This window comes from Saccostrea echinata, unplaced genomic scaffold (genome assembly GCF_033153115.1).
Source record: "Saccostrea echinata isolate AGI-Se365-2 ecotype Australia unplaced genomic scaffold, CSIRO_AGI_Sech_v1 ptg000047l, whole genome shotgun sequence".
NCBI classification, from domain to species: Eukaryota; Metazoa; Mollusca; class Bivalvia; order Ostreida; family Ostreidae; genus Saccostrea; species Saccostrea echinata.
In genome coordinates, this window is record NW_026889796.1 from 3,668,095 (window position 1) to 3,692,434 (window position 24,340).

General features: G+C 32.3%; 3 protein-coding genes across 4 annotated transcripts in view; 1 reads left to right on the forward strand and 2 right to left on the reverse strand.

Moving 5' to 3' along the window:
• Positions 1-635: 635 nt before the first annotated feature.
• On the reverse strand, positions 636-8,845 carry LOC133202897 (trypsin-2-like). Its single transcript, XM_061338762.1, has 7 exons — positions 8,791-8,845; positions 8,158-8,404; positions 7,589-7,652; positions 3,478-3,595; positions 2,104-2,259; positions 1,150-1,280; positions 636-953 (listed from the first exon to the last, which is right to left on the reverse strand). Exons 1-7 carry the CDS (start codon positions 8,843-8,845, stop codon positions 798-800), a joined length of 927 nt encoding a protein of 308 aa, XP_061194746.1. The 3' UTR covers positions 636-797.
• A 772-nt stretch (positions 8,846-9,617) lies between these two features.
• Positions 9,618-14,753, reverse strand: LOC133202555 (serine protease 33-like). The gene is made up of 7 exons (XM_061338392.1): positions 14,676-14,753; positions 13,814-14,087; positions 13,266-13,338; positions 12,317-12,446; positions 11,542-11,697; positions 11,051-11,181; positions 9,618-10,032 (listed from the first exon to the last, which is right to left on the reverse strand). Exons 1-7 carry the CDS (start codon positions 14,728-14,730, stop codon positions 9,874-9,876), a joined length of 978 nt encoding a protein of 325 aa, XP_061194376.1. The 5' UTR covers positions 14,731-14,753; the 3' UTR covers positions 9,618-9,873.
• Positions 14,754-16,009: 1,256 nt separating this feature from the next.
• The window catches only part of LOC133202675 (putative serine protease F56F10.1), a 328,774-nt gene continuing 320,443 nt past the window's right edge, over positions 16,010-24,340 (forward strand). Inside the window, exons 1-10 of one of the 2 annotated variants that reach the window (XM_061338531.1) lie at positions 16,010-16,219; positions 16,730-16,911; positions 17,148-17,290; positions 18,358-18,453; positions 19,335-19,470; positions 19,722-19,836; positions 20,303-20,504; positions 20,864-20,960; positions 21,477-21,685; positions 22,662-22,768. In XM_061338531.1, the coding sequence (XP_061194515.1) occupies positions 16,010-16,219; positions 16,730-16,911; positions 17,148-17,290; positions 18,358-18,453; positions 19,335-19,470; positions 19,722-19,836; positions 20,303-20,504; positions 20,864-20,960; positions 21,477-21,685; positions 22,662-22,768 (1,497 nt within the window). Of the gene's footprint in view, positions 16,220-16,729; positions 16,912-17,147; positions 17,291-18,357; positions 18,454-19,334; positions 19,471-19,721; positions 19,837-20,302; positions 20,505-20,863; positions 20,961-21,476; positions 21,686-22,661; positions 23,622-24,340 lie in introns of those variants that run through there. The other variant, XM_061338532.1, reaches the window with a different exon arrangement.

The window sequence follows — 24,340 nt, forward strand, 5'->3', positions numbered from 1 at the left end:
TCTGAGCTCACAATTTTTCATGAGAATGTTTTAGAAACCTGAGTAACAGTATTGGTAAAGTTACCCAGGTGAGCGTTGTGGTTCATGGGGTTCTTAATAAAATTGCATGTAATTACAGTAAATCCACGACAGTTTGGTTTCAACATCTGTTTACTGTGCTGGGTTATCCCCCCTCCCCCTCCCTCTCCGAGACGATATTAATTTTCATAGTTCATGAAAAAGTAATATTTTTCGAAATATATGTTGTTACTCACTTGTTAGTAATGTCTTTTTTAAAACACTTTACATTTGATTTAATATTTATTTTATTGAATAACTCATTCATTGATAATTTGTTTTTGAAAGTTGAAGTTAAGCATATATTTAGTAAAAAATGGGTCTATTTGAGCCATAAAATATGATTTCTGATCTCAAGTCTCCACTCTGTGAATTAAAAAAAACCATAGAGAAAATATTTTAATTTGTAACTGTGCAATCTATATATTGTTATTTGTAATACCGAAAATGTCCAATTTATTAATTTATTTTTGAATAGGACTTTGAACATGCATCTTATTTTAAATACTTTTAAAATAATAAACTCACACAATAACAAAACCTGCAATAATTAATAAGGATCAGCAGAAAAGAAGTAAAACAGTATTTAGATACTTGTAATGAAAATGTCTAGTATATATTTCAAATATTATTTCAGATTTTAAAAAAAAAAAATTGATGTTGAAAGTTGTATTATGTATCTGACTTTATGAACAGAATGCTTTATATGACATTATAAAGACAAGGCGAGTACATGCACGTCATCCAGTGTAACTCCGTATCCAATCCAAATAAGTAGACACCCGTACATAGATAGCGGGATAGTTTCCTGGATCGTGTTCGTTAGCGAGGGATGCTACTCCAACTTGGACTAAATTTCCATCCCTCTTGCATATAAGAGGTCCACCACTGTCGCCCTAACAAGTAGAAAAGTTACATTACAAAATGTCTACAATGTACAATAATGTGTTACATGCGATGTTTAAAAATTTATCTAAATAATATGTTTGAATCAAGTTTAATATCAGTATTGCTTCACAAAAATGATCTACCTTTGGACATATTGCACATATATTTTTATTTAAATATAAATTTTAATATTTAATTTCTTACGGGACATATTCCTTTGTTACGATTGAAGTACCCAGCACAAAAAGTATATCGTAGGTCAAACACATCTCCGCAACTATCCGAATCGTATATGGGGAGGTCCACCATACGGGCTTCGTTGCTTGCTGATCCACCTGTAAATCAATGAAAAATGTGTTAATCTCACATTTTCTCATGTACAGACCTATGAAGTATTGTAAACAATACACGAAGTATTTGAGAAACATATATACGTCCCATGTGGCTATTAAAAGAGAACAACATTAAATTCAGAATATCTCTAATGATCGATAGTGAAAGCAATGGGTCACCTACATGTACAAGTCATGGGTAAAGATAATATACGTACTCTTTTAGTTTGATCTCTATCAGTCCTCAATAACATTAGGGGTGATTATTCTGAGTATCAGTGTACTAGAATTGATATCTGTAAACAAATGGTTCTCAACATACTGAGCTGAAAATATCTTCCTATGTGCTTTGGTCAATTTATTAATTTCTACTGAAAGAAGTAATTCCCCTTTGCTATTCACCTATGATAATAGTTAATCACTATAAATGTTGTAAATTAAAAGGACAATTAAATAACAGAATTATACAAGAAATTTTATAATATTTAATACAAAGTTACTTTCATAGTTTTTAATGGTCAGGAAAAGTTTTAAATATGGTACAAAATACCATATCTATATACAATAAATAATCTTTAAAGAGCAAGAGAGGCCAATGCAATGAGGAATGAAATGATTTATTATTATAACTGATAGAGCTCTAGAAATATTGTTTTTAGTCCGCATGAGGATAGTGACAGATCAACTTTAAAGATTTGTTATTGAGTACTAGCTAAATTAATATTTTGCTTATCCCTGATTATCCAATTTCTCTTGGTTTTGATGGAGTGGAGGGGGGCGGAGGGTTGATGTGCCATTAACATAAAAACAGACAACGAACTAATACCTGATCTGCTACAGCCCCACCCTTGCGCCGAACACTCTGTCCCATCCGGGGGATAACTGTGGTCAGAGTTGAGAATCGTTTCCTGAACATCTGGCCCGAAGGATACGTCGTCAGAAAGTCGAACAACTGCAATATCGTCCTTGCCTTCACTTAAATCTGAAATATAAGGAAATATAATCGTAATGTTCCATGTTTACGATAAGTGTATTAAAAGCAATTTATAATTTCAAATTTTTAACACAGTATATTCTGAAACTGCTAATATTTGTATATACGAGTATATTCGAAAACTTAAACGTGATAACTTACGTTACATAGATCAGAATGTTTCGCTTTTACTTATTATTATTTTAATATAAATCATAATGTCACCAACTTAAACCGATTTTATTTGATATTTATCTGTTGAATACAATTTTTATGTTTCGGTTGTGTTATTTTCACAATTTGGAAAGAACAATGGTGTTATTTTCGTAGTGAAAAAAGTTTGCAACGAAATTTAGTTTTCTTCCCTTCACGAAAAAGGTTGAATTTTCATTGTTTTCAATGATGAAACACTGTGATTTATTCCCTTGATAAAAAAATTTATTTGGTGTTAATTTCACACTGTCAAATATGAATGACAAAACTAAATAGCCTAAAATGTTACAACAGTAAGAGTGGATTGAAATGCGTATTCTTAATTAGGCGACCTCTCAGGCAGGTAGCATCAAAGGAGGGGGATGGGGGCTGCCCCCCTCTTTTTTTCCAAACATTACTTTTTTACTATTGAAAATGTTCATTGAAAGGCGCCCCCCCCCTTTTTTTATGCAGTATAGTGAAATAAGGGTAATGTAGTAGTGTATGAATAAATTTTGGTACTGATAGAAGTTGGAACCTACCCCTCCCCCCTTCTCCAATTTTCCTTTTCCTTCTTAAAATATCTTTCTTTCTTATTTTTTTTTTAAATTTTTATTATTATTATTATTATTTTTGCTTGCCAAGTTTTTCAGATAAGATTAATTTTTTTTCTCTGATTGCCACACCCCTACGCCCCTGTCTCTTAATTATTGTTTGACATTTTTCTTAAATTCTCACAATTATTATGCTTGACATTTTTCTTAAATTCTCACTTATAACATCCCCATAACATCATAGGGTCTAGAGTGCAATCGAGGCCTTTACCGGACCCAGGACCCTTGACATTAAGGATATGCTCAAATTCAAGTTTTACAGAACAAATGCTGAAATTATTTCATATTTGCGTAAAGAACACATTCACAAATCCTGTGTGTGGTGGTAATTTTAATTTAAAATTTTGCCAAATTTATTTTTTCATGCCATATTTTTCTTTCAGTGCACTGCTTTCACGGATTTAATTTGTTCATTTTTTACCTTCATTGTATCCTGGATGTATGATAATTCTATCTACATCTACAGATTTTGCTGCTTTGTCAGAGGTTTTCTTGAACCATGTAAGTCTATTCATCCATGATAATCCGCCACTTGATTTCTAGAATATTCAAGATCATACATTAATATTATAAACAGAAGGTCAAAGGAGCAATACTGGGCAACCGAGCCTCATGAAAAATTTTATCATTCTTGCTAGATATACATGTATAAACCACATTTTCTCACTCAAAAACGTCTTTGATCTTCTTCTTCTTTTTTTTTTTTTTTTCACTTAACTGCCAGCGGCTTTCTCTAAAATCAAACGAATGACCAGGCCTGATTGTTCTATGTAAGATCTTTGTAATATGAACCATTATTTCTCTGCTTTTGGTTTGGGTATTATTAAAAGATTCATATACCCCCTCCCGTTGTTCTTGATATTTCTAATTAGCCCTGAACTATATGGCTGTAATACCGGAGGGGGGGGGGGGGGTCCGCACCCCCTTGGATTTTCAGTTATCAAATTTCTTTTTAAAGTATCGAAAAATGACCGTGCACCTCAAGGAAACACGGACCCCTCATAAAAATAGTAAGGAGAGTCATGTATCTGAAGAAAATTGTCCCATCCCCAATACACACACACAGAGTTTTTTTTTTCAAGTTTGGGCAATGTTTAGATTAAAAACAAAAACAAAAACAAAGAAAAAAAAAAAAAATTAAAAAAAAAAAAAAAAAAAAGCAAAAAAAAAAAATATCCATTTATTTATATTTTTTGTCCAAACATTTCCGAGTCCAACCCCTCACCATCCCTGAAAAAAAGGAAAATATTCCTGGATCCACGCAAGTAATTAGTCCATTAGGTAACTAAACCATAATACATTGATAAGGGACAAAAAAAAGTTTATAATTTATGTTTCATTTAGAGGATTTTTTTTATCAACATTTGATGGATAATTTTACTTTTCAATCATATTTTATTTCTTTGTTTTCACGCAATTAAAAGAACATGTATTACTCGAATAATGTTAAGTGCATACTATTTTAAAATTGAAAGAGGAAATATATAAAAACACTTTAAAGTTTTACAGAAAATGTGATCTTTGTACAATAGTTGATTTAGAAGATGAATTTCATTTGATACTTTAATTCCCAAAAAATGAAAATAGGAGAAAAAAGTATATCAAAACTACTTCTCCTGTCGCCTTAGTGATTATAGATTATGTTAACCAGTCCAAAGGAAGTATGTGACCTAGTATAGGTGACCTATATATATATATATATATATATATATATATATATATATATATATATATATATATATATATATATATATATATATACACACAGTATATAATGATGATGTCTCTATATGAGTGAAAAATTCTCGAACGGGACGTAAAACAACATACAATCAATCATTCTATTATTTTTGAGTGACTACTTATTAATCTGTTTACCTGATAAATACAGAAGGCTCATGGAGCATTTACTCCTCTTTACTCTTCAGGCACGCGCGTATTTGTTCAAAGGATTTATTGGATCGATTACTGTTTCTTATCCACACCTTTTTCTTTGCAAGAATATATGAATATCGTCTACACCTCGAGTCTCTAAGTATAAGTTCCTTTAAAATTATTTTCAATGAGAATACGGGTATGATATAGTTGTTTTGTAATTTCATTTTGTTGAGGGCTGAGGGATCAATGTTCATTCCTATCCCGAGGTCTCAAAATCTGATCAAAGGGACATTATTTTTTTAAATGTTGGTAAAGGACATACATATACTAGTATCATTTATTATAATCTATGATGACCATTAGGGTGTGTCTTGAAATAAATTTACAGTGCAATCATCTCCATTTTAGGTCGAATCCTGACTCATAGAAACATGAATAATGGTAGAATGAAATATATGGAGATAACGAGCAGTATTCAAAGAGTATTCAAGCTCAGAAGTCCATTAAACAATACAAAATAGGAGCAGAGCAAACACGGACCTCCAAAACATCAGAGGTGGGATCAGGTGCCATGGAGGAGTGAGCATCCCCTGCCGACCGGTCACACCCGACGTGTGCTCCTTGTCATGATCGGGAAATAACGGTAAAATCCGTCGACAATTCAGTTTGTAAATAATGGCCTAACAATAAGTATGAAAAACGTCAGTCAGCATTTGACTCAATGATAAAATTTATTTGCTGACAAGGTCATCGTATCGACCATAGCACTTACGAAATGATGACTTTAAACGAGACTGCTGATATTCTTGTTTCATCAACTTGTTTGTCAATAATTTACCTCGTTTTAAAAATTGTACATACGTAGAGCATGCTCTTGCGTATCAAATCAACTGAGAGATATAAACCCGTATGCAGGTGATGAAGGTATATTGCTGCATAAGTAAGGGAAGTTGACGATTGAAAAGTTAAAGTCATCACGTTTATCATAAAGCATGGTTGTTAAGATTACCATTAACGTCTTTTTCAAGTAAAATATTCAAATATGAAACGGATGTGTCAGACTCTGTGGTATCTTTTATCTCAAGTTCACCAGGATATATCGTATCGACATAAGAATGAAAATAGCCATTGTTAATTGACAATACGTCGTCGATATATCTAAATGTCGAATTGAACGCCACAGTAAGTGTTTTCTTCTTTTCACGTACAAGATTTTGGACAAATTCTGCTTCATATGAATACAAAAAAAGGTCTGCTAATAACGGGGCGCAATTGGTACCCATAGAAATTCCAATAGATTGTTGGAGGACCTGGTCTCCAAAAACCACATAGATATTGTCAATCAGAAACTCAAGCATCTTTTTAATGTCAACTTCAGAGTACTTGTGTGTACAATCAGTATGTTTTTTAACTAAAGAATTTTGCAAATGTCCAATGACAAGGTAAGTAAATTTACGAGTTCCATTTTATTGAAAAAGCAGCTTTCAATGTTATCAAAAAGCCTGGACTTTAATTTATCGTGAGGAAAGGTTGTGTATAAAGTTGAAAAGTCGTAAGTTTTTAAGCTGTTGATTTTGGTAAAATCTTGTGATTTCAAATTTTCCAAACGTTCCTTGGAATTTTTAAGTATCCACATCTGATTTACACCACTTCTCGAATATATTGTTGCACATTCGTTATACATTATAACTATCGAATAGGTTCAAGTCTTACTTCAATCTAAACACTCAAAGGCATAAACCGGGAAATCAGAAACACAGATATCTGAAAAAGGTTGGCTACTCTTAACCTTTTAATGATTATGCTAAAGATTTATTCCCTAGAAGTTGAAAATATGAAAATATATGCTTTAATCTTTTCATTCAATTTCAATATACATTTAATATATAAATGTACATGTAAACAAACTGAAACCTAGCTTTACCGTATGGCCCAAACACAGATATAAGAATCGTGAAAAACTAAACTCAGGCCCGTAGCAACGGTATCAAAGTGTGCGTGTGTAGGGTCTGACAAAAAAAAAAAAAAAAAAAAAAAAAAAAAAAAAAAAAAAAAAACTTACCACAAATTGGTGGTGGTGATGGGAGACTTCCCAAATTAATTTGACAAGCCAAAATAAATAAATAAATAAATAAATAAAAATAAATAAATAAATTTAAAAAAAAAACAAACAAACAAAAAAACAAAAACAAAAAAAAACAAAACAAAACAAACAATCAAAAAACACCCCCCCCCCCAAAAAAAAAATCCCCCTAAATTCTGTAATTAACTGTCCAAATCCTGGAATTTTCCAGTGCTCGACCGTAGAGCAAAAAAAAAAGGGGGGGGTCCAGGAGCAGCATATAAAGGAAAATTTACTATCACTCAGAAAAAGTGCCCCCCCCCCCCCCGCGTTCTACCGGCCTGAAACACTCGTGTTCATTATGAATCATTAAAAAAAACATCCTAAAATATTTCATTTACTAGTATATTGATATACTATAAAAATTGTACTCGGCGCATGCTCCTTGGTACCGAATCATGCAGCTGGAAGACATAAATACCATATATGCACTTGATATAAAATATCGTGATTACATAACTTTTATCATGTAAAGCATATTTAAAATCATTTTTGTTACATTGCATATTTTGGCTTGTATATAAATACCAACCTTTAAAGTAACTGATCCCATCTTTATTTTCCACAATTCAGGATCTTTGAAACTACGGCCCAATCTAAAAGACAAAGCAGTACTAGTATTTAAAAAAATCTGCTTCAGAGTACACGTATAAGATTTAATCATCTGTAACATGGAGGGTGTACGATAGTATCACAGCAAGTATCAAACTGTATATTTCAATGTGTTTATGGGCAATTGACCCTCTGATAAGAGAGATAACTCTCATTGGAACGACATTCCTCTATAAATTGTCAAGTTTAAAGGTCATATCTGTCAAATTCAGAAAACCAAGCTATGCTGATATTTGGACATTTCAATTACATGAATTACGACCCTCTGATAAGAGAGATAACTCTCATTGGAATGACATCCCTCTATAAATTGTCAAGTTTAAAGGTCATATCTGTCAAATTCAGAAAACCAAGCTATGCTGATATTTGGACATTTCAATTATATGAATTACGTTTCCTTTGGAAAATCATTATTTTAAATGAGTGGTCAGAGGGATGTTTAGTCTTAAGAATATTTCGATACCGAAGACACTAAACCTAACAACGTACTCAGTTTCTCCATCGAAGCAATGTGCTGAAGTCAATACCCATCGCTTATTTATAAGACTTCCAGTGCACCACTGCTCCGGGGAGTCCAGATCAAAGTCCCCTCTTCTCCTGAAAGAATTGAATATGCTTCGCCTGCCACGGGTCACTGTGAGGCCTCCAGCGACAAAGACAAGATATGGCGCTTCTCCATCCTCCAGGGATTTCCCTCCGATGATACGACGAACTCGTGACAAAATATGGTTATCGCCTTTATTTTAATAATTAGGTTTCATGTAATGCAAAGAAAGTATATTCCTTATAACATAAGTAAATTTATATACTTTATATATCGTTTAAAAGAAATTAATGATACATGTAAATCTAAGATTGATTTTTCAGTCTAATTTAATTTACATGTACTTTTTAAATCTGTTCTCTCAATGTAGTTCGAATTATAGGTAAAACAGAGCTATATGTACAGTGCACATTGTATGTATGAAGAAAAAAAGAAAAAAAAACTAATTGATAACATAATTTTGAATAGTGCGGTACATGTAGTACTTTTTTTCAATGCCACAGATTCTGAAATTATATTAATTACTGTGTATACACTCTGAACATAATAGCAGATATAATTAAAATTGATATTTTTACCTTTCACAATTTGGAATCCCAGAAAAAAAGCGAAAAGAAAATCGACAACCTTCATCCTTTTAACCCATAAACTTCACAAAATGCATTTATTTCTTTTTATAACTTTTGAATTGCTAATTTTCCCCACACCTTAATCTGTTTCCCCCTTATTGATTAACATTTACCAGATGTGGCAATTATTTAGAAAAAAAGGCAAGTATGCCATAACTTTCACTACCGTTGCTAGGTCATGGAGTGTCAATAGGACATTGTACTCAGAGATGATTTTATCATTAAAACTCATACCCATGTGCATGTCCGGAGGCTTGCAATGTGCTCTTTTTTATTTCCTTTTTATGATTTCTATAATCCAGTTAGGTTTCCAACAGAACTCTGTCTTACATGTACTACATATTCAGTAAATCATTTTATTTTGTAAATCGCTAGTCATTCCGAAATATTAGTATTGAATGTGTAATTTTGCAAGCTTGTCTTGCCACCAAAATTAAGTAGTCAAAGATAATGAATGCAACTCTGTTGTTCACAGAAAAAGATAAGAATTATAAATACACAAGAGATATATCAAAGTATGCTTCGAAAACTTTTATTTGCTTAATTTTAAGTCCTCGAATAATTACTGTTGAATTATAGATTAATTGTAATATTACTTAAATGTACGCGTATATAATTCATAATATGCTACTTATTTGTAAGGTATAATAGTTTTTTATGAGTACTTTGTGGTTCAATCCCGATGTGTTTTACATACAAACAGTGTAAATATTACAAAAAGGGTGAGATACTGAGACAGATAATCTCAGGCCAGTCTGAAAGCATTTTAAAACAACTGTAAACTTTAATATTTATTCAAATACTGTATTCAAAAATGAAAAATCCAATCTTTATTATCATCATTCAAACAATTATATTAAATATTTCAGGACAAGTATGCTTTTTACATGGTCTTTATTATTTGTATTGGTTGCCACCAAATGATTCCATAGTGTGTCTGAAAGTCCAGAGAGATGATGAGTCGGTGTTTCTACTAACTGTTGATTAGTAGATTCTTGTAAGCATGTCAACGACAACAGCGTCAGAACGTTGTTATATTCCAGTCTGTCCTTTTATCCAATCCAAATAGGACGACACGCGCACGTATATCGAAGGGTTATTTGCCGGATCTTGTGGGTTTGCGAGATAGGCGACTCCGACTTGAACAAGTTCCCCGTCTCTTTTGCAGAGAAGAGGACCTCCGCTGTCACCCTGATAATAGAGAAATTTTAAATTCATCGTGTCACAAACCCGCAATAGAAAGAGAGAGAATTGAGTCATAAGAGAATCTATCTTTGCGAAAATATTGCATTCGCTGCTAGAAATTTACCTTCCTGCATTCTACTCAAGCATATGACGAAAAATACGTAAATTAAAATCTACATCTATTACAGTTTTTATTTCTCCCTATAAAATTGTGATTAAATGTTTTCAGCTTCTCTGAAATGACTTAACTAATTCTAATCCATATTTGAATATACACGTAGCATGGAAGAACGAGGGCCCTTCAACCTCCCCAATTCAATGCTCCTCTATTTACTCCCGAACATACTGTAGATTCCAAAATATACGCGAGGAACTAATTATCGCGTAATTTCGCGAGAAGCATCACTCGCTAAATTAAATTATCATGGCGGAATCCATATAAAAGCTCTAGATATTCGTCCACTCGGAATTATCGTTCTCGCGATTTGGTGTCCAAGGGCCATTTCGCGATATTAAGTATACTCGCGTAAAATAAGGAATCTACAGAATTTATTTATATTTCAGACATACCTATTAGTATGCTTTAAAAAAAACCATTGGCCCTCTACTAAATTGTGTTAAATATGACTCTGGGCTAGTTATCAAGTCCCATGAAAGTTTTAAGTTTGTATATATTGCAAATGCATTGATAATTTCTTTTACTCCTGGACATTTTGCAGCTAAACTGTAAGTTTGATGATTTTAATGAACAGTTATCGCTTCAACAACTTTGTGAAATTCTTGGCTCCTTAGCGGGGTTATGTTGATCATATTAAAAATGCAATTTGATATACTGTAATTCGATACTTATTAAGTTGTTTTTATTATGATTATTTTTACGTACACGTATAGCAGCACATAAGCAACACATTCATCATATTTAAGATATCAATAGTGCTGAACCAGAAATATAATCAAAATAATAACCCAATTAAAGTTTACAACAATAATTTCAACGAAGTTATGCATAATTAAGATAGCTTACCAAACAAATGCCTCGTCCCCTGTCGAAGTATCCAGCACAAATATTAAGATTTATGTCAAATGTTTGCGCACAACTCTCGGAATCGAATATAGGCATTGTCACCGTTCGTGCTATGTCGCTTCTAGGCCCATCTATAATTCAAAGAAAAGATATAAGGGAAACATAGATATGGACGCTCATCCAAATTAATTCACCTGGGTAGTTTTTGACGGAAATGAAACCCCATAAGAATAGGTATTGCTTTCTTGATTCCCAGAAGCTGACCGAATCTCAATCTGCACTCAGGTATGCTTTATTAAATTTAAAAGTTGTGATGTTAATGACCTGTCTTTCAAAAAAACGTAATAGATGTACGTCTGTACAATTTTTCTCACAAGAATTGAATTAATTTCTTATAAATACACCCTAACTTCATTAAATGTTATAACATGTGTGTTCATTTTGCGGTGATTAATCAAAGTCGTGTTATTTACAATCTGGTATAAAATCACCTGCTCTGGTACAACCCCATCCCTGAGCTTTACACAACGACCAATCAGGCGGATAACTGGAGTCCGAGTTTAGTTTAATTTTTTGAACATTTGGACCAAACTGTACATCTTCTTCCAGTCTGACTACCGCAATGTCCCCCCTATCATCGGGATTCTCTGGGGGAGAAAAAAAGGAAAACTTTATTTTGAGGCTACATGTATATAATGGTATTTATATCCTACAAATTTTTTTTATTGATTCAAAAGACATAACATGTAGTTTGTACACGAAAAAAATACACACATTTTACCCAACCATTATAATGTCATAAAAAATCCACTAATGATAAACTGTCGCATTATAGGGAATAATTTGTTTTTCTTTAATGATAAAATTGTATCATTGTTGATGCGCCATCACAACCACTCATGATAAAAGTAATATAACGTTCACAAATGAATACTTTTTAGAGCTTAAAAATTTCGTCCACTAAACAGACAAAAAAAAAAGGAAAACTTACAGTCCCATCCACTACTACTACTAATAAAAAAAACACTAATGCATTAAGCGGACAAATTTCAAATTATTTAGGTCTTAGAATTTCAATATCCTGTCTCTGCCGTTTATTTCACTGTAGTTGTTTTGGGGTGGATGGGAACTCTGAATATAAGATATCAAAACTTTTTTACCATTTAAAATATTTCAAATTAGTAAAATCGGAATTGTTTTATTAGTATGGATAATTTATATTTTTACCAAATACAAAATTTTTGAATTCCTTAGGTGAAGTTTTACCTTCGTTGTAATCAGGGTGAATAATTATTCTTTCGAGGCCAACATACTTTCCATCTTGGGCTCCATTGTTTTTAAACCATCGTGCTTTAAATGCTTTCAGTTTATCAATCCACGAACGCCCCCTAGATTCCTGTAATATGTAAGATCTCTTATATTAATTTCTATTCTTTATAAAAGCTATGCATGGCGTATCTGAACTAAAAAAAAAAATAATAATACGAAATTAAGTGTAGACACACATGATATATGTTATAAAAATTTCAGATTAAAATTTTCAACGACTTCGAACTCGAATAACCTCTGTTTCTATGGTTAAATTGAGTTTAAACTGTGCTATTCAAATCTCTATTATTTTTGTGGAGTCGGTAAATAAATCGGTTATTGTTTTAAATTTTTGATATCTTTGAAACGCGATTAATTTTAATTTTGTAATTTACAGAAAAGTCCTATCTTTATATGTATATAAAGTAATGAAACTAATATAAATATCTTTTTAATTTTGGTTATCCGAATTTATCAACAATACGCCATATACCCGCGGACCCAGTATACCTTTAAGATTATCAAGTATACACATAAACTTACTGACAAAGACATCAGAATATCTTGGTAATTTACAAATTTTCCAAATACATATACACTGTAGTGTTGTTTTCTTGTCTTACTTTCGCCAGCTATGGCTTATAATCACGACTTGAACAATGTTCTAGTATTAAAGAATTTCCGTCTTTCTTTGAAACACCCCCCCCCCCCTCACACACACACACACACACACTCCCTCACACACACACATCATAACGTGAATACTAGCAGTTTGGTGTTTTCAAATCTGATATAACATATAATTATGAGTAAATCTATCACAAAGGTTTATAAAATTTGTAAAAAAAAAAAAAAAAAAAAAAAAAAAAAAAAAAACGATCACAACTTGACTTCCAGCATAACAAACCTGTAAATCATTTAATGACACAGATCCTATCTTCACTTTCCACAATCTTGGATCTTTAAAACTCTGTCCACTTCTAAAAGACAATGACATGACTATTAATTAAACGAACTTAAAACTGATGTCGAAATTTTAAGAGTTATCGGACTTTTTTGATAAAGGTGATAGTATTCTGCATTAGAAATATCGATGAGAAAAATTCAAATGTACTTGACAATATCAAAGAAAAGTCTTAAAACTTAACATGAAAAAGGGGGGGAGGGGGTTATGTTCATTATCATTTAGCCGAATACAGGAGTTCATCTTTCGTGACGTTCTCTGAAAAAAATGGTTTTACCCTCTGCCCCCCCCCCCCTTCTCCTTCCATAGATATCAATACACAAAATGTATCAAGTTTTCAAAATTTCATTTTATATTTTATTTATGAAATGTAAAAACAGATACATGTTTTCAAGCATTTAGAAGGTAAGCTGGGACCCAAGGCATATTTGTTTAATATGAACTACACACAAAATCCCGCAGAATTAATTCCCTTCCCATTGACCACTTACTGAGTTTTCCCATCGAAACAGTGGGCTGCAGTCAATGCCCATCGGTCACTGATCAGACTACCAGCACAGTATTGTTCTGGTTCCCCGAGGGGTGGTCTCTTAGTGGTGGTCGTAGTTGTGGTAGTAGTCCTCCGACGAAAGGAATAGAATATGCTGCGCTTTTTGCGGATGTTCTCAAAGTTACCACCGACAAAGGTTAAGTACGGAGCCTCTCCCTCCTCTAGATCTTCTCCTCCAATTACTCGGCGAACTCTGGACAGAATGTGTTCATCACCTTTTAAACACAATAATAATTGATTATTGAAAATAAATTTTTACCATGAAATTGAATACGATCCTCGAGTAGTATTTGTCTTCTAATGCTAAAAAGCGTTTCAATTGTCAAAACTATTAGCATGTTTTGACTTTTTACAAAATATACTATTGCTTTTTTTTTTAAGGTTTCAATCGCTTGTCTAATACTTTGTTACGTACAATGTTCGCAACTTACAGTTCACCAGCCTCTTTTTCATAGTGACTAAACTTGTGGCAAACTTTTTGCTTTTTTCTGGTCGTGACACAATTCTTGAATTAAACCAACTCTCTGGACATACTTGTATTACAGTGAGGGACAGCATTACAAAAGATAAGGACCTGCAATCAGTGATCTTTTCCCATTCCGAGTCCCCTCATTTGTGTAGTATTACCTTTAACTTGTAGTCATTACTGCATCATTGCAATATCTTGCCGAATTTTCTAGTACCCAAACTTTCGTAATTTTTTCACGGTAAAAGACTTAACTCTGTTTATGAATCAAAAGCAAACCTTTTTATTACAAAACATCTTTCAAAAGTTTGTATATGGAAAAATAAAACACATTTACCTTGAACAGCAAAGTATCCAAAGGAAAACACTAATAGGAGATTCAAAGACATCATTCCTCAACAAGACGAACAAATAATTATCAGGGCATTTCTTTATTGTTTACAATCATGCATGTATACATGCATTTTCAATGGCCAAAAATATTCAAATGATCTTACAATTTTATGACCCTTCATTAAAATTCACCAGATGTGCATTTAACAGGAGGAAAGGTATTCTTTGAATGCACGGCTACTTAGTAAAGTTCCTGTGTAACGAAATGCCTAAAGGAGTTATAAAGATATTGGCGCGCGAGATAATCTAAAGAAAATTCCCCAATGGCTAATTATGAATACATGCACGTACTTTTCCTTTTCTCCGGGTTGAGAGAGAGAGAGAGAGAGAGAGAGAGAGAGAGAGAGAGAGAGAGTGAGAGGAGGTTTTCTACTCAACTTAAGGATCTAAGACAATTAAATTCAGTTTCCACATGTTATATTATTTATGCCAAGCTTCACTTTTATGCTATTGAAAATTGTAAAAATGTTTGTACATGCTAAATCTATTGTAATTGCTAAAAATATATTATTTATCAGGAAGTTTTCCTATAATTTAGTCACCCTTATTCTACATTTAAAAAAGCACGGTTATGTCTTGAAGAAAAAAAACCCCACACACTTAAAGCAACAGTTGAATTAATTAGGACTTTTTTCTGTACGTTGCTATTATGTGATCACGTAAGAATAGAAAGTATTCAATGCATAGCTATAGCTATATGAAATACATCATTATTAAGAAAATCTAAAGGAATACATTTTGGAAGATTTTATTTTTTTCTCTCTCATATTTTTGCATTTAACATCAATATACATCAGCGTAGATATGAAAGTAAAGATTTTTTGGAAAATGCAAAGAATATAATGAAAGGGCTTTAAAGGAAAATTTCTTGATAAATTTATGTAAAGCCTGTAGGTTAACCGTTGCACAAATTTTTATGATACATATTTTTGTGTTTCCTACATTTTCCTTGAATCACCCAAAAATCAGAAATGAATGAAATTAATTCATTTGGGTAATTCAACGAGCAGCAATACGCTTATGTATGGAAATTAAATTATAAATAGTTTCCCCCCTAATTTTATTTTTTAAATCAAAAACTGGAATTTCTGATTAAAATTATCACAAACCCAGCCGCTTCCAACTTTTATAAATGTATTATTGACCATTCGGCAAACCTCGGATGATTCCTTCGCCTTCATAGATGAGGTACGAATCGGCCAAAGTGTGCCGAGTGTCAATTGCATTAAATCACGTGATTTGAAGTGAAGTCATGTGATATCAGTCTCACGAGACAAAATGGCAGCGTCCATACGAACAATGTTGATATTGAATCTTTTTTTGAATTTAAGTTTTGTTTCTTGTCTCCCGAGATTTTTCCACGGGCGGCCAAAACATGGAATGCTCGGGGCTCCTATATTGCCCCAGGAATCTGTTCTTCCCCCAGATATGTGGATGACACAAAGATTGACGCATTTCAACGATGCCGATACCAGAACTTGGCAACAGGTTTGTCTGCTAGTTCCTGATTATATTTGTGTTAATTTATAGCAGGATTTATTCATATTTTAAAAACTGGAATTTTGTTTAATAATTAAGAACTGAATAAATCCGAGAAAGATACAAAGATGTGAGTCATGTGACCATTAACGTGATTAATCTGTTAATCATGATTTATCATATTAAGCAGAAACGTAGGTATACACGTATGCAGCTACCTTATAAATTTTTGTGATAAGGAACTACTCAAAGACTAAAGTAAAGTATATGTACATGTATTTTAAAAAAAGCATTTGCTTTAAATAGAAAAACTTTCCAGCAGAAAAGGGGACGGGTCCAGACCCTTCCCTCCCTATTGTGATTTTCATTGCTCTTTAATTGATGCTTGGATATTTTTGATGGTTGATTCAACCACCCTCTTCTCCATAAACAAGAATAAAAAAAATGGCTAATTGTTAAGGTGATGAATCTTTCAGTATTTCAATCTGTGCACTTATGATTTTTATAACACATTTTCAGAGATATTTTGTCAATGACACTTTCTATGAACCCGGTGGTCCAATCTTTGTAATGATTGGAGGAGAGGGAACTGCTAATCCAGCATGGATGCTTCAGGGAACCTGGATAGAATATGCCAAGACTTATAAAGCCATCTGTTTTTTACTTGAGCATAGATTTTATGGGAAAAGCCATCCTACAGTGTAATTTCCTTTAAGAAATGATATATACATGTAAAACTTTTATTATTATATATCTAAATAATAATTAATAATAGCAATCATATTATTAATAATGATCATAAATAATAATGATAATAAAGTTACCCTTGTAAAGAAATTAATACTTTGTTATTTGTTGATCATGGTTGAAACATTGAATATTTAGTACTTTTCTATTTTTACTGTATCTACATAAGCACTACATGTATGTTTTGCAGTGATTTGAGTGTGGATAATTTGCAGTTTCTGAATAGTGAACAGGCTCTTGCTGATTTGGCATACTTCATTCAGTTTGTTAAACAAAAATACAAGTTATTGTCAGAAAAACAGAAACTCATCACCTTTGGAGGCTCATACCCAGGTAAGTCATTTATTGTGCCCCGCTTTTGCAAAAGCTAGGGGACATTAAATCTCATTCGTCTGTCTAGCTGTCAGTCTGTCTGTCACAAAAACTTTAACCTTGGTCATAACTTTTGAATGAGAAATGATACAGCTTCCATATTAAATATGTATATTACCTGTGACAAGACCTTTCCAAATACACTATGTTTTTTGACCCCGTGACCTTGACCTTGAAGTTTGACCTATCTTTCAAAAATTTTGACATAACTTTAAATTGGTCATAAAATCATATTACATATGTATATTACCTGTGACAAGACATTTCCAAATATACTATGGTTATACCCTGTGACCTTGAAATTTGACCCTTTTTAAATTTTTTTTTGAGTTTGTTTGACATTTGATTGAGAATAGATACTACATGAAAGCATGTTTAACCTGTGCAATACCTGTGACAAGGTGTTTCCAAGCATGCTAAATTTTTTTACCCCTTGACCATGACATTCATGTTTGACCAAATTTTCAAATTTTAACTTTGATGATTACTTTTGAATGACATATGATAGAGTGTTCATATTTGACAAGTGCATTACCTGTGTCAAAATGTTTCTGAATGTATTGTGATATTTGACCCCTAACCTTAACCTTCAAGTTTGACCTAATTTTCAAACATTTCCTCAGTGTTGTTAACTTTTGAAGTAGCGAATATGGGGCATTCATATTTGACATGTGCATTACCTGTGACAAGCATTTCTAAACGTACTATGATTTTTAACCCCATGACCTTTAAGTTTGACCTAATTTTCAAAAATTTTAACATTGATGATAACTTTGGATTCTATATTTCAAATTTTAGATATTTCACAACAAGTAAAATTTTAATTGATACAGCCATATAATACATAACTTTATTTTTATGTCTGCATGAAATGACCTTAAGTACTAACAGTGAAGAAAGCAAGTTTATAAGAGAGAACAAAACATAATTTCTTTGGGGTTCAAAACCTGGTCTTTAAGTGAAATATAACCACTTAACATAAAGGTTAAAAATTAATCTTGGCTCAACATCTTTGTTTATCATTTCAGGTTCCCTTTCTGCTTGGTTCAGACTGAAATACCCCCATCTGGTTGATGGAGCTGTGGCAACCAGTGCACCCATTGTAGCAAAACTGGATTTCAAAGGTTACCGTATATACTCGCCTATAAGTCGGTTTTTTGGGAGTTAAACTTTGGTCCAAAAGTCCTTATCCGACTTATAGGCGAGTTATAAAGAATATTGGCATTATAGCGGGTCAATCTATTTAATGTAAGCTTAAAAAATACAACCGACTTATAGGCGGACCGACTTATAGGCGAGTATATACGGTAACTGATTGATTGATATTTGGGAAGGATACCTTCCATTTAGTTATTTTATGAATTATTCAGTATTTTTTTTCTTGCATGTTCATGTTTTCAGAAAAGTTAATTATGATAGGAAGTTGAAATGTGTCACTCTGACTCAATTAAGTACATTCAATGAAATTTATATGGAAAATAGCCATACCTAAGTGAAAGTTTACAGAAAGGTGTTATATTGATGCATTGTGTATCCATACTTACCATAGATCATGAGTCACACTTTTTTTTTTACACTGTAGTCCCTTCAAATAAAATGCAATTCCTAAAAAAAAGAATAATTAATGATTAGTTTTAATGAAAGTGTATGTACATGACTGTATTACTACTAAGGAGATTTATATCTAATGCAATAGTGTACTAATTTATGTTTATACATAAACAACATGACATAGCCTAATAATCAGAGAACAATGCTGTTTGCACTGACTAAACCCTGTAAATTTTCTGGATTTTACAAGGCTATCATGTGTTAACCAGTTTGATGTGATTTAAAATATAAGGCATATCACTACCAGTCAAAAGTCCAATCTATCTAAGAAATTGTACTACATGATTAATTCCTAATTTTACAACCTTTCTGAACATTCCAGGACCTACATTTGTACTAAATTTTAAAAATGTTGTAGACAGGATATACATGCAAACTTTTATTTTGTTTTCAGAGTATTTACTAGTTGTTGTTAGTTCCTTAGCAACCACAGGACAAGGGTGCAACAAGAACATCAAAATGGCAACAGATGCTATCACAAATATGCTGAAGACAGATGCAGGGAAGAAAAATGTAGAAAAGATGTTTAAGTAAGACTTTAAGATTTAACAAGGTCCAGAAATAGAAATTACTTTAATTCTCAGGCTTTCAGATTAGTTTAATCCAACTGACATACAAAATGAAATATAAGGGCTTGTTTTTTTTAATTTATATCAGTCAAATTAAATTTATAGTGATCTGAAGGTCTGATTGAGTGTGTCATCATACATGCTGTTTGAAATATAAAAGTATTTCTTTCTTAAAGTAAAGGGAGTAACATAATTATTTTGTATAAATTCAGGCTTTGTGATCCATTGGATACTTCAACATACCTTGATGGTGCTAATCTATTCTCCAACCTAGCTGGGAATTTTGAGGGTGTGGTGCAATACAATAAAGATAACAGGGCTTTTGAGGTATTAAGCTATATTGTAGATTCCTAAATATACGTGAGGAATTAATTATCCCATTATTTAGCGAGAAGTACCACTCGTGAAATGATATTACTCGCTTTTATTTTTTTGGTACTGAAATCCACATAAAACTTCTAGATCAACAGTACACTCGCAAATTATTATTCTCACGATTTTGACGTTACATGTATTAAGTACTCGTGTAAAATAAGGAATCTACAGTATTGCAGGTTAGAGGAATATATGTAAAATTTTGTTTAAGATATGATCAGCATTGTGTAAGAATCAGAGAAATAAATGTATATGGTTTGAAAATATACCATGTAAAATTCCTTAGATCTTTTGATTCCTATTCTTCAGGATGGTAAAACCTGTATTATATTGAAAGAAGTAAAATGTTTAAGTAAATTATGACTAAACAATTCCTGTATTAATTATAATCTTATATCTAACAGTCATTTCTCATCAGGGTGCCATTGGAACTAATATAACAATAGACACCATTTGTGGCATCATGACAGATGAGAGCACGGGGTCCCCAGTAGAGAGATATGCCAAGGTCAATGATTTGATGTTGTCTACATACTCACAGAAATGTCTGGATAACAGCTTTAACAGTATGATTAAAGAATTACAGAATGTGTCCTGGAATGCTAGTGCATCTGAAGGAGGTAAAAGTTGCTTAATGTTTTTTCATGGGTGGATCAAAGATCCAATACTTTTTTGTGGGATTTCTTCCCCCCCCCCCCCCCCCCCCCAAATAATAATAATAATCAAAATAAAAATGCTTCTATTATTTAAAAAAAGGTAAATAAATATGTTACTATGAATTATTTAAGGACTATGTCTACTTTCCAGAGGAAAATATGGAGGGGGACCCCCCCCCCCCCACCCCACCCCCAGATCATGCTGATCTTTTATCTTGAATTCCTTATATTCAAATGCATGGATAATTTAAATATTTTAAACTAGCATAAGTTCATCCAAGTAAATTGTGTATCTACATGTATACAATGTATCATATTTACAGGTAGACAATGGATGTACCAGACTTGTACAGAGTTTGGATTTTTCCAGTCTTCAGACCTTGGTGACACACAGCCATTTGGAAATTTTTTTGATGTCAAGTAAGTTTTTTTTTCACCCTTCAAATACAAACTGTACATGTAGAGGAGACAGTTTTAAATATATGTAAATAATGTGATGTTAAGGGATTTATATCCCAGAAAAAAAGGACATACTTGTACCTGTCTATTCTTGGAGCTTTTAGTTCAAAAGTCTAAAAGAACCAGTATAAGGTTAAATCCCACCTCTCTACACTTATTACCGGGTAATGCCATATATCCATGTACAATTATAAACACTTCTTTTAAAATTTCCTTTCTCCATGTTATAAATATGCCCTTGGATTACCAGATAATCTACAATATTGTTCTGACAAGGGGAAGACTTTCTATTTCAACATTTTATTTCCTCTTATAAGCCATAAAATGATTTCTTTAAATATTCGTATTAGTTGATTATTTTGTGTTAAAAGGTGGATATTGCTCACAAAATGAGAAGTATTTTGTTTTATTTCTTAACATTTTAATCTGTTCCTTGGAGTAAAAATAAGGTCTCTAAACATAACATTATTTTTACAGCTTCTCTGTTCAACAATGTATCGACATCTTTGGACCCAAATTTAACCAGAATCTAATACAACAAGGAATAAACAGAACCAACACAAACTATGGGGGGATGGGAATGAAAGCAACTAGGATTGTGTTTCCTAATGGATCTATTGATCCTTGGCACTTCCTTGGATTTACAAATGATTTATCTAAAGAATCTCCAGCAATTTTCATCCAAGGTTAGAAATGTTTCCATTTTCAAGAAATGTACACAATGTACTTGTAGCTCAGTAGTCTATTTTAAAATATTTACATTTCCAATAAATTTCCCTATGATTCTTTACCAAATAGAAAAAAGTTCATTTTCTCATGAACTACCATGAATGAGCCTGAATATCTCAATTGTTACTTCATAAAACCGTACTTGATGTCAAAACTATTGTGCAAACTGTTTTGCCTTAAAAATGACAGTTGAATGGCATAATTTGTGGCAACTAAGCATAAAAATAATGTAAATATAAGAAATAAATTTAATTTTTGAAAATTCTTGAGGTACATGAACTACAACGCTTCACGCCAGCATATTTATCATGAAGTGCTAACACACTCCATGAAATAAGCCGGCGTGAAGCGTCGTAGTTCATGTCCTTATGAATCTTCAAAAATTAAATTCATTTCTTAATTGTCCCAGAATTGGCATATTGCCATTCAGCCTGCCAATGCTTTCTCTGTCGTTTCATAGGACAAGGTCAGAATTGATGTCTGTGCTATGGAGCTCAAAGCGTATGTTTGATCTGGCAGTGCTCAGCCCTGCACTTGATTTTCAAGCACCTGCTTAATTTCAAGCAAAACAAATTTATGTGCCTTGCTGGATGGCTAGACTTTTGTGTACTTAAATACCCTTTATAACTAAAATGTATTATTTTTAAGAATTGCTTCACAAGAGCTGAAAAGGAATACTCTCAAAAGTTTGTTTTGAATTCATACCACCTTTTGAAAATTGTGCATTTTAGTTAGAATATTATTTTAACAAAATTGAATACTATAGTGCAACCTGCAGTTAATACATGTACTTGCTTTGGTGCATATACCAGTGTGCAGCTAAAGCATATAAAAATTTGATGTTGAAACACCAAGAATGGAATTGGAATAAAAAATAATCAACCTTTTTTTTTGAAAAAAAATATAACACTTAGAAATAATTTATGTTTACAGGAACAGCTCACTGTGCTAACATGTATCCCACTGCCAGCAATGACCCACCACAACTAGTACAGGCAAGGGCTAACATAGAAAAAATCATTGCAACCTGGCTTATGTAGAAGGAAGTATAGCTACATATTGTCAAAATAATTTGTGCCATATTTGATTAAACTGTGGTATTAAGCACAGTATTAACAAAGTCAAATATTTAAGACTGACAAATATTTCTGAAAATATATTCATGGATGGCTTTTTCTGTCTCCTCACAAAGGAGTTTGAGGGTATATACACTGTAGTAACGCGCTTGTGTGTGTTTGTTTGTGTGGTTTGCATGTGTGTTAGTTTGTTCTTGTGCGAAATGGAAGTGACATAATTGCATCGGGATCGATGTCGAATGCTGTCTTGAGAAGGGATGGCCCGCTTTGCGGTGCCCATTTTTCATTATTTACTAAAGATTTTTAAGTTTGAAATACAGGTACACATATTGACTTAAAAGCTTATAAATGCATTTAAATCAGTAATATACCTCCATTCTATTTCAAGTGCCAAATGAACTATTACTAATTGACATATTTGGTTTCGTACCTGTTATATGTTATTATAACTGTTACAGTTTTTCTCTGTACTTAAATTTAAATGTTTTATAAATTTATTACCCATAAAGGTGTGTGTTGTATCTGTGTTTTAGTGGTATTTTACAAAAAAGCAATCAAAACAGTAGTTGCTTTTATTTCAAAACATTCTTGCTCTGTATGAAACATTTTTAGTTTAAGTTGTTGTTTTTCTCTGAATGTCTATAGCATCTCAATACAATTTTGTTGGGGACTTGGGGGCTATCCTTGTACATTTTTCTAATATTTCATTAAAAGCTTCTCTTTGGTATTCTATCAACGGGTATAATGTTTTCTTGTTTTTTTTTTTCTGAAGTGAAAATGTTTTAAAGATAGCAGTAATGTTTCTATAGGTGATGACTTTTTTTCTTAAAAATAAACATTAAAAAATATATTTGGTAATGCACTTGCCAATTACAAAAAGGGTCATAATCAAAATATACAGCCTTTCAAGTCAGTATCAATTGAATGGAAGAATTAATATCTTGGAAAAAAAAAATATAAAGAGTGATGGCACGAATCAATAAAAATTCAATTTTCAATGACTTGAAGTTGGTCAAACCGCACGAGACATTTCAAAGTGTTAGACTGTGACATCACACAACGTCGTACATGTATGTTATGTGCATTTCCATAAAAAAGTCTAAATAGTGCATTTTTTTTCTCCATAACACGATAAGAATGAAAATATAAATATAAGAAATAAAGTATCATTTGTAAGAGTTTCATTGGGATATGACATGAAGTTGGTACATAATCAAATCTACTATAACGCTCTTCGGGAGTTATAGGATTTGATCACGTGACCAACTTCATGTCATATCCCGATGAAACTCTAAAAATGATATTTTATTACTTAAATATCTTTACAACGTATTGATGTCATGTTAGAAAACGGCATTTATATAAAAATAGTGCTGTATTGCTTACACTTTGTTATACTGTTGAATTTTTTAAAAATATTTGAAATATTCGTGCATGTAGAAAAAATTCTATGTATACATCATGTAATGAGGAGGTTGAATATAACGTTCAAGTGACCAATCTAAAAAAATTCTACAAACCATATATACATATCTG